The following is a 10,252-nucleotide window of genomic DNA, read 5'->3' as shown; positions in this document are numbered from 1 at the left end:
TCTCTGTGGTGCACTGCCTGTTTCTGCGGGTCGGGCATGAAAGTTGAGACATTTGTACGGGCACGAGAGTGGCGGTATCATGAGCCAGTGCCGCATTAACGTTTACTTGGACGCGGTAGAATAAACGAGCATAATGAGCGCTCGAACGCGCCAGAACATCACTTTCGTTTCCAGGGCTGGCGTCTGCTCGATGCGCTAACCGCGTGGACACGAACGCATGGGAAAGGGATGCACATTAGCCCTGCATCTCACTGCAATTCACGAAAAAAAAATTAAAAAGACGCACACATTCTCTTTGTGTGTCTCATTATTTCTCTCAAGTTTTATTAATCTATTCAAGCAACAAAATACACAAAATACACATGTCGTGTCAAATACTTATCGCAGCGTCACGTGCTACTGTTGGCGACGTCAGAGCACAGTCGTCTACGTAGAGGAGCGACGTCACAGCACTACCATCTACGTAGGGCCATTTTCTCATGTACGTCATCCCCTCATTCTCTAAAGCGCGCGCCCGCGAGAGGAAGGGCAAGCAGCGTTCACCTTGAAATTTGACCATTTCCGCAGCGCGTAGCGTTGCAAATTTTGGCAGACGTGGTCGTGAACACCCAGTGTATGCTTTGCGCTCGTTAGCTCAAAATTGTGAAACCTGGTGAGGGGCCCTTTAATGTAAGTTTCCTCGTGTACACAGAGTAACGGAGAAACGAAAGAAAGACAGAGATTAGTGGTGAATTGAAACAAGTTTGTCGGCTAGTCCGTGGTTGAGGCTGTTCGTGTGAAAAACATACCTGTTCCCAAACGTGTGGTAACTATCTTGCAAACTGACAATTTGTTTGCACGCGCTGAGTGTCAGTACGCACAGATCCCAACTTGCTTGCTTAAAATATTTAAACGTCGCTGTTCTTTAGGTAGCACCTTATATGAATGTCACAAAAATAGCGCTGTTTGCTAGAGCAGCGAGAAAGAAGACGTTTTAGGAAACCGCGCTCTTTCTTGTGGCTTTTGTTGACGGCACCAATGGAGAAGACTTCATTGCCACACTATAACCAGAGCCGAAAAAGACAGAAAAATAGAGAGAAGAGAAAAAAATAAAGGGCGAGATGAAGAAAAAAAGCAAAAAATAACGACAAACAAAAATCACACCATCTCCCGCTAAAGGGGACCATGAGGCGATGCGAAGCAGCGTTTCGGCATGTCGAGCCCGCGTTTCAGAGGGGGTGTGGGAGTGGAGAGGGGGATGGGAGAGGAGAGGGTAGGGGAGTGGATGAGTGGAGTGTAGGTTGGTGTATGTATTTTTCTGGAGTCTGCTTGGCGTCGTACAGTCCACTGATGTGAGGTTCTCATGTGGTACCTGATACATTTTTCTATTATGCATGAAATATCAAAGAATTGATTAAGATTTGTTGCTGGGCGAGTTAGTTGAAATCTATGGGGTACATTGTGGCGCAAACTATGACAGAAAACATAGGGAAAGAGTAGGAGAAAGCAGAAAGGTTGAGCGCTAAACTCCAACTGTTTATTCAAAAGGTGAAGCCAACAACAAATAACCACACTTTCATATCAATCAAATTACACTTTCATATCAAATAGTTCCATCTCATTTTGGAACAGACAAACAGACGTATCACTGATACAACTCGTCCCTCTCTTCTTAATGTGGAACGCCTCGAATAACTCTCGCGCTCATGTGTCACTGCTCCTGCCTATTATTTGGATTTCATGAAGCAGAGGCTCACAATTGCAGGCTACACAATGCGCAGGTAAGTGCACGTATCCTTTATTCTTTAAGGATAATTCATGCTCCCGTGCTCGGTCGTTGGCACATCGCCTAGTTTGGCCCACGTACGTCTTCCCACACGACAGCGGTATCTCATATACAACGCCCGTCGTGCGTTTCACATAAGGTCTGGTGTGCGTCTTCTGGCAACCGAACTTTCTGTCAGTGCGGCTTCTGTCAACCATGGTACCAACGAGACCTGAGGTCACTTTGACAACTTTGAGCAGTGTTTGAGAAGTAGAGACCTAGCAACAAAAACCCCCGGGCCTGCGCTGAAACCGCAGCACAGTCACAGCGAAAGCTGGAAGAGCGGCGCTTCTAAAGCACCGTTGTAAGCTCTCTTGGGGCTACTAATACAAGTACACTAGCAAGGTACCCACTACGCCATAAATCACAATTTTTGTGAAGTTCGGAAGCACCTACTAAGCCATTATCCATCATTCTGCGGAGAAGCGAGGCACCAGCTACACGTTTGTAAGCATTATGTGCACTTTGTTGAGGCGACGACTGATGAAGATAAAGAATTATGGCTCAACCCTTTGTAATGGGTTGGAAGCTTTAAACGGCCCACCAGTTATGTAATTTGCATTAGGTGACGCCCGGACGCTATGTCCCTCTCCCGCCATACTGTATAACATACGTTGACGTGGGAGAGAGGGGGGAGGGTGAAGAACTTTACTGATACCCCGAGGAAATGGATCATGCGCTTATGGGCTTCCTTGGCATCTAATACAAGTGCACTTGCGAGGAACCCACTATGCTATAAACCATTGCAATTTTTGAGAAGTACTAAAGCAGGCATTATGCCATTTTTCGTCATTCTACGGAGAGCCATGGTACCTGCTAAACGCATGTAAGGCATTATGCGCACTTTGTTGATGCTGTGCCTGATGACGATGAAGAATTATGGCGGAGACCTTTGTAATGGGTTGGAACCATTCAACAACCTTCTCGTTGAGCAATTCGCATTGTGTGACGCCTGATTACACAATTCGCGTTGTGCGACGCTCGGTGTTTATTTTACTCTTCTACCACGCTATATTGCATATGTTAATGTGGTTCCTTCCCGACATGAAGCCTGTATAGGACCTTTTTGCAAAGCAGTTTCAAGCACCGGCATGGCTCAGAGGTTGAATACTGGGCTCCCACGCAGAGGGCCCAGGTTCGAACCTCGTTCCATCCTGGAATTTTTCCTTATTTAGTTTTTTTTATTTCGAGCGACAGTGGGTACGGACACCGGCGGCGGCGGTGGCGGCGGCGGACAACTACGGCGCCAAAAACGGCCGGTGAAATGATCTAATAACAGTTTTTGCTGTAAAAAATGTTCCCTCAGATATGTGGAGTCCACAAGATACATGCCAAAAATACACCGGTATCTGAATTTAATGATTTCACAGCTTTCAAGACTGCAAAGGTAGAGCATTTGAAATTTCCATAATGGGCTTCAAGGAGTTGTCCAAACATTAGAAAGCACTCAACAGGAGGACTTAGCCCACCATTGAAAATACGTGAGAAGCAAAGTGGTATATCGTCACGCTGCTGTGACGTTGATGAATGCAATCGAGCCGGTGAAGTTGAAACTATTTATGGGGTGAATGCCTGCCCAGAAAAAGAATGACACTCAAAGGGCAACGATATCATCGCACTCAGTCGTAGTCGTCGGATAATCTAATAAGAAAAAAGTGCGCGTTGGCATTTATGCATGTAGCATCGAAGATTTCAGCGTTATCGTTGGTGGCCGGGTGAGCTTCAGAATAAACATTTAATGTTCGCGTTTGGCACACAATCTTCTCGGAAGATTAAACGATAATGCAGAATGTTCTGAGGCATTAGGATACGGTTTGCGCGAGGCATCGGTTACATGAGTAACGAGCCGGTTATATAAAAACAGCAAAAGAAGCATGTGTGGCGATATAATGAAAACTTGGACCATCTCCCCGAAGGGAACCCTGATGGAATGCGAAGCAGCAGCGGTGCGCACGGCGTTGACCCGGTTGAAACGGGCGTCGACGCGGGTACTGGAAGAACGGTTTGAAGCGAAACTCGGTGTGCGTTTACTCGAGTAAACGTTTGTTTGAAACGGAAAGACACGGGAGGCGGGTTGGGTTTCGTGTAAGTTTCATTAAAGCGTTTGGCAAGACTTCATAGTCGTTGTTTCTTCAGAGTCGAGACACGGACGCTGGACCGGAGCAGGCGCGCGTTTCGCCTTGACTACTACGGGTGAAGCGAGAGAGAAGTGACACGTTCAGAGGTGCTGTGAGCGGGCGGAGCAGCCGGCAGCTGCGGGCGCTACGGCGAGCATGCTGCCGGTGAGGGAGAGAGTGACGTCAGCGCGCACCAGCGAGGGAAGCGTGCGAGGGGAGCGTGACGTCAACGCAAAGCTGTGGCGTGACCTACTTGGCAACGCTCCAACACCTACGGTGAGGGGAACGCGTTGCGGCGCATTCGTACGGACGCACGTAACGTACGGCGTTACACACGTGAGTCAGAGAGCTGCTTCGCATCTAATAAAGACTAGAACACATGACTTACGAATGTTTTCCGTACTAGAACCCTCGTCCTTTTGAGCATGTTGTGTATCAAATCTTTGACCTGCAAATATACAGGATCTGGAAAAGCCATATGTAGACAAGCTAGGCTAGGAAAATAAGTAAGCACAACCAAAGTAACAGCCAAGCTGAACAACGCTTATACATTAGTAGCCAATTTTACGAATATCTGATATTTTTTAAACGTCCATCCAGCATTCCCGCGTTTTAGTACTAATTCAAAGTTTCTGTCAAGTGCGCTATGCTTCGGTGATCCTACCCAGTTTTAATTTTGTTAGTCGAGACACATTAGTAGCCAATTTTACGAATACCTGTGATATTTTTTTAAATCTTTAAGCACCATTCCCGCGTTTTAGTACTAGTTTAAAGTTTTAGTCAAGCGATCTATGTGATCAGTGATCCTACGCAGTTTTAATTTTGTTACTCCAGAGTTCTTTAACAGTACCTGAAATAACATCTGATGCCACGGTCAAAAAATGATGCAACTGATATCAAGACGCCTAAATCTGGCACTTAATTTTCAGCATTTTCGCACTACGTGCGCATCGTGCTGATCTTAAATGAAGGCGAGAAGTTTTAAAAGTTTTGATCTGGCGTATATGCATGAAATAAATAGGTAAATCACTCAAAAGGAAAACTCGGAGGACGTACAATCGTGCTGTAAAACGCTGACTTATAAGTTTGTTATAAAAAATAAGCAGTTCAGATATTAGTAAATTAAATGTTTGCCGATCATTCACGCTCATCTGGAGGTGCATTAGACAGAAATAACCTAATCACGAATAGTTATATAACCAAAAAGCTGACGGATTGTTCAGCAGGGTGACGTTTTGGCAAGTTGGCATGGCACAACTGTTCTCCAAATTTCCACATTTTCTTTGTGTAACAAATATCAAATAGCCTAGATTTTTGAGTTATGCCACACTGATATTTTGTTTAGTTCTTATGGCAACGTCATGTGAAGGTTTTCTAAGAAGTAAGCTTGAAGAGCTTGTTTTTTTATCGTTGGCGTTCGGGCTTTTCTCAACATGCCATGTCAGAACGTTGGCCTAGTGCTAAGACTGCCCTTTTGTGACCTCTATTAGAATGCATTTCTAGTGATGCACACGTTGCAGGGGAGTCCAACATATGGCCTCAAATAATATTCATATCATTTTCACGATAAAAGTGGGCGGATTGTTTGAGCACAAAGGTCTGTTGTAAATGTCTACAAAAGCAGCGCACCTTCGATAGCTTAATGAGGCTACATGAGAGCCATCTTCACAACTTCATTCTCCTCTCCTCTACATCCAGCAGCCTTCTTACATTCTTGTATCTTGCTCTTTTTAGCTGCTTGTTCGTGGCTCGGTGAAGTGTGTGGACGACTATATCTGTTATAAAAAGTTGTGCCAGAAGCTATCACAGACGCAAGAAATATTTTGCTATCTTCCAAAGGCACTTTGCAGGTTTCTTCGCAAATATCTAAGAAGAAGGAAGACCCTGGAGCAACTACTTTGTTGATGTGAGCAATCTATAGCAGCTGGAAAAGGGACAGGTTGATTTTATTTTTTGCTTTTTCTGTAATCGTCGCAGTCTAGACATATTCCGTTCGTTTTAGGTATTGTGCTGATGGGTGAAGTGGAGATAGATGTGAATAGGTGCTTAGCACAAGGGCCACGAATGCTCTTTAATTTATCTTGCGGCAATAGCCTGTCCCAAAAAACGTCGAACGGGTTGTTGTCTCAGAACTATTGACTATTTGTTGACTCTGAAAGGATGCTTTCAATTCGGTTGTTGCGTTAGCACAACTTGTATGCATAAAGACTACGTGTACATGTCAGTGATAGCTGCTAAACCTGCGCGCTCCTCAAGGATTTTACGAATAGTGTTGGGAAGGCTAACACCTTGGGTGTTAACTTGGTCATGCCCTTAATTATCTAGACTTAGCAAATGCGTTTATGCGCACGACCAAAGCATATGATATTTTACTATATCATGAAGAAGTTATGTTGGCGTGGTATCCTTGATCTGACTTGTGATGAACCTGTGCAAATATTCGTTGTGTACAAGTGGAACAATCTCTATAGACGTGCTAAAGAACTTTTGACAAGGTTGATTTAGAGAATGCGCTTCCTGTTCTAAAGGTCATTTGAGCTCTGACGTCAGCCACCGTGCTCGCCCGATTTCTGTTTATTTCACACAAACCTATACGAAATCATTGTGACTTACAAGAAGTTTTTGGTTGTACTTACACGAGTAGCCATGAGAAGTATACTGTTCTGATTATAAGTGATTAGTTTATTCACTGGAGCAAGCTGAAAACTGTATTTCCTTCTGGTGTATTAGCTGAGGTTGCGATGTCGGAAACGTCACGCGCAGTTCTTCCCGGTTAACTGGTCTACTTAATTCTGTGAGGCTTTCGTCGTGCGGGATGTTAGCTCGGGCATTGTTGTTCTTAATGCCTTAGACGCATTTACAGCTATTTTTAATTTTTTCCTTTATGAAGTCTTTAACTGTAATTGGTGTGCACTAAAGGAGCCCAACAATTGCATATCCTTTTACGCCTCCCATGCTCAAGGCATAAAGCCAGGATGCCCTAGCTGTGAGGCGGATAATTGCACACTCGCTCATATGCTCTGGCAGTGCCCGGCGTTACTTAGCGCAAAGTTCAGCACAAAAGATGACTGGGAGAGGGCTCTTAAAAGCCGCGAGCTCTCAGTCCAGCTGTAGGCAGTCCAGGAGGCCTGCGAACGGGCGGAGGGCCATGGTCTTCCAGTACCGGCATGGGCGCGGCCAGTAACTGCGGCGGACTCCCCTCCAGGAGCCGTCTGATCGGGGTTCTCCAGGGCCAAATAAAGTTCATTTGACCATCATAACGAAGAAGCACACCTTCTGGTCTTCAGACATTGCCGGGTTTGCCTTTCGGATAAGTCGGTGCATATCTTCCACGTAACATCCGGACAGATTCACCGGGCTGTTGTGTGCGTGTTTAGAGCAGCGCGTTCTTTCCTATTTTCACAGGGGAACGATCCTAGGGAAACTCTGTTTCCCTAGAATCGTAGCTTAACGATAGCGTAGCTTAACATTTTTCCAACGAAAAATGATGTGCCGAGCTTACTGTCATCGTCCCACGTGCTAAAGTTAGCTACCTTTGCGAACTTGTCAAGCCAATATTGGGCATGCTCTCACAGTAAGCCACAAAACGTTGGCGGCTCAGTTGGCTGCTGGAAGGTTACCGGTGTCGTGGTTGAGTCGGCCACGCTAGTTTCAGTCTTCTTCGTTGCCAGCTTTATTGCAGATGGTCGAACTCCAGAGATAAATTTTTGCAAGCGGCGGCTTGCTCGCTGGCTGGTAACAACGCCGATTTGAAGCATATGTATTGGTCTTGGACTCCGGCTTCTAGAGCGCGACTTGAAGGTGGTACGTTATCCCCTCCACCAGATGTCACGTAGTCTTGTTACTAATGCAGCAGAATCCCGAAGACGTTCTGGAAGACGACCACTTTATTGTGCGAACATGTGCGCCAATTCCACGGCGGTGACGTCACAGGTGCAGCTGTTGGTAGGAGTGAAGAATACGGTTGCTCGGTGCTGCGTGCTCTATTAAACAAGGCATGCAACATGTTTTACTTTTCTTATCAGAACGTCAAGCGAAGGAATACGTAAAAAGAATGCCATGGTATCACACACTTCGACACACTGGGCGCACATTTCAACGCATACCGCACAAAAACTGATGCAATGATTAAGACGAGAGAATGCACAGACTGCTAAGAACGCCGAAGAGAGCCTTTTTATTACCACTACAAACTGACTTTATATCATCAAATGTTGTGGTAATGTGCCTGAATGATTTTTTACAGCCACAGTTATCAGACGGGCAACGCTGGACGATGTTAAGCCAGATGTTCTACGCTGTTTTTGTGTTCAGATGGATAAGCCCAACTGTCGTAGAATGTGAGTGCTCTCGCAGTTCATTTTTCTCGATTGTTGAAGAAAATAGATAATTTACTACTGATACATATGACACGGCGATAAACATATATTGAATTCCAATGACTGATTCGGGACAGCTGGCTGCATCTTTGGCACTGGCCACTTACGCTCCGGAGAGAGCATACAGGAAATCACCAATAAATACTCTGCGCTCACCGCACATCGCCCGAGATTGTCTTATCCTTTGGAAAGCACATTGGTGATGGCAGTAACGATAATTGTTTAGCAGATCTAGTTCAAATTTACCACTGTGGAAAAATTGTGAACAAAGTGGCAGTTTTAAATAGCGATGGCAACATTGGGTAGAACTTTATGAAGTTAAAACTATGAAGGAAGCCTTAGCAAATGAAATATTGTTCATCATAACCATCAGTCAGCGTTGCTTTGATACGGGGTAGAATACCAATGAGACAATAAGTCGAAAAAAAGAGGGCCATCAAAAAGAGAGAAGTTCGCACTAGCTAACGTAAAATTACTCGCTTCATTTCGTAGACACTTTCTAGGTACACTTCTCGCACCGTGATTTGTGAGAGCTGCAGGTGTATTTTGTGGCGTCTGCTTTGTTAAAAAAGACGACGCACTCTTGCATATTTGGTTTTCAAATTCACAAAATTTATTTCCTTCTGCAGGTTCAAGTTGTGAAGAGAACGGGCAAACAGTTCTCTGCACTGAAGGTGAATTTGTACTTCCAACTATGTATCGCGGTACCAAACCTTTGGTTTGCAAGCCGGTATAATGCAAACGCGCGTGCTCCCCAAAACTGCGAGATTAGACGTTCAGCATCCGTCCCTAAAAATAAGAGCCGAGAGGACAGTGCGCATTTACAGTATGTAATTCCGATGCAATGGCGTTGTGCAAAATAAAATAATTTAAAGAAATGGCAGAATAGCTGAAGAAGTACGAACACTTCGTCTTGCATAAACTTAGACAACGCCGATAAAACAAGACGTTCACGGATGTGCATGAGGAATTTCCTTCGGAAAATAAGCTGAAGGACTGTTGCTCAGTTTTGGATGAAGTCGAACGTATATAGCTTTTTTTTGCAATCCACACTTCTATGGAATGTGGCTACATGAAGACACTTTCTGCAGGCATTATCATAGTTTCGTAGCTGGTAAAGGGAAAACAGCGCAAAATAACAGGGACCAAGGAAGAGTACACACGATAGTGTTATTTTACGCTGTTTTGCCTCTACCAGCTATTATTTTCGTTACCAACTAGCCCAAGTTTCAATCCCACTCATAGTTCCTTTGTTACAAAATGCGTGTCAAGTTTTCAAGTGCTAACTTGATTGACATTTTACAGTACCACTGCAATATTGTTGATGCTGAACTCATTAGAAGGATTATAAAAACAACATGGTTGATCCCTCCGACCTAGGAATCGGTATCGGTCGTTTATTGTCGATCGATGTATAGAGTAGATCGATGTATGAGAGCTTGCACAAAGGCTATTGGCATTTGGTAGCTATAGCATCGTTTGACATGGATGCACCAAGTGACGCCCGGGGGCACATCTCTACCCAAACAACAATCGTTCATGATCATTGTTAAACCTTTGTGGTAGTTCAAATAATTTAAATACACCTGGACACAGTGTATGGTGAATACAGCGCAAAAGTGGCATCAACAACAGATATAATAAACATTGGTACTGAATATGCGCTCATTGAAAGCGTCGTCCATTAAGGACAGAAAACGTCAAGGTGTGCGCTCCGAAGAAACAGGGTAACCTTCGCCTGTGCTAATGCATACACCACCCCACAGCGAGTTTTTAGCTCGAGCCATGACTGCACAATGGCGTTCCGCCTTCCGCTGACGTCTCTCGCTGCAGCAAATGGCACAGGTATGCGCTTATGGCAGCACATTTATCATGACGCAGTTATCGTGAGTGTCATGATGCGTGCCTAACCGTTCCTTGACGGCGATACCGCCCCCGCCAACCAAGAGCGC

At 44.9% G+C, this 10,252-nt stretch overlaps 1 protein-coding gene across 1 annotated transcript in view; it reads left to right on the top strand.

The window, feature by feature from the left end:
• Nucleotides 1-5,763: 5,763 nt before the first annotated feature.
• The window catches only part of LOC119400825 (uncharacterized), a 44,158-nt gene continuing 39,669 nt past the window's right edge, over nt 5,764-10,252 (top strand). Inside the window, exons 1-3 of the mRNA XM_037667754.2 lie at nt 5,764-5,860; nt 8,168-8,261; nt 8,930-8,974. Of these exons, the coding sequence (XP_037523682.1) occupies nt 8,198-8,261; nt 8,930-8,974 (109 nt within the window). The 5' untranslated portion in view covers nt 5,764-5,860; nt 8,168-8,197. The remainder of the gene's footprint in view (nt 5,861-8,167; nt 8,262-8,929; nt 8,975-10,252) is intronic.

This window comes from Rhipicephalus sanguineus, chromosome 7, assembly GCF_013339695.2.
Source record: "Rhipicephalus sanguineus isolate Rsan-2018 chromosome 7, BIME_Rsan_1.4, whole genome shotgun sequence".
Lineage (NCBI taxonomy): Eukaryota > Metazoa > Arthropoda > Arachnida > Ixodida > Ixodidae > Rhipicephalus > Rhipicephalus sanguineus.
This window is presented reverse-complemented; position numbering and strand designations above follow the sequence as displayed.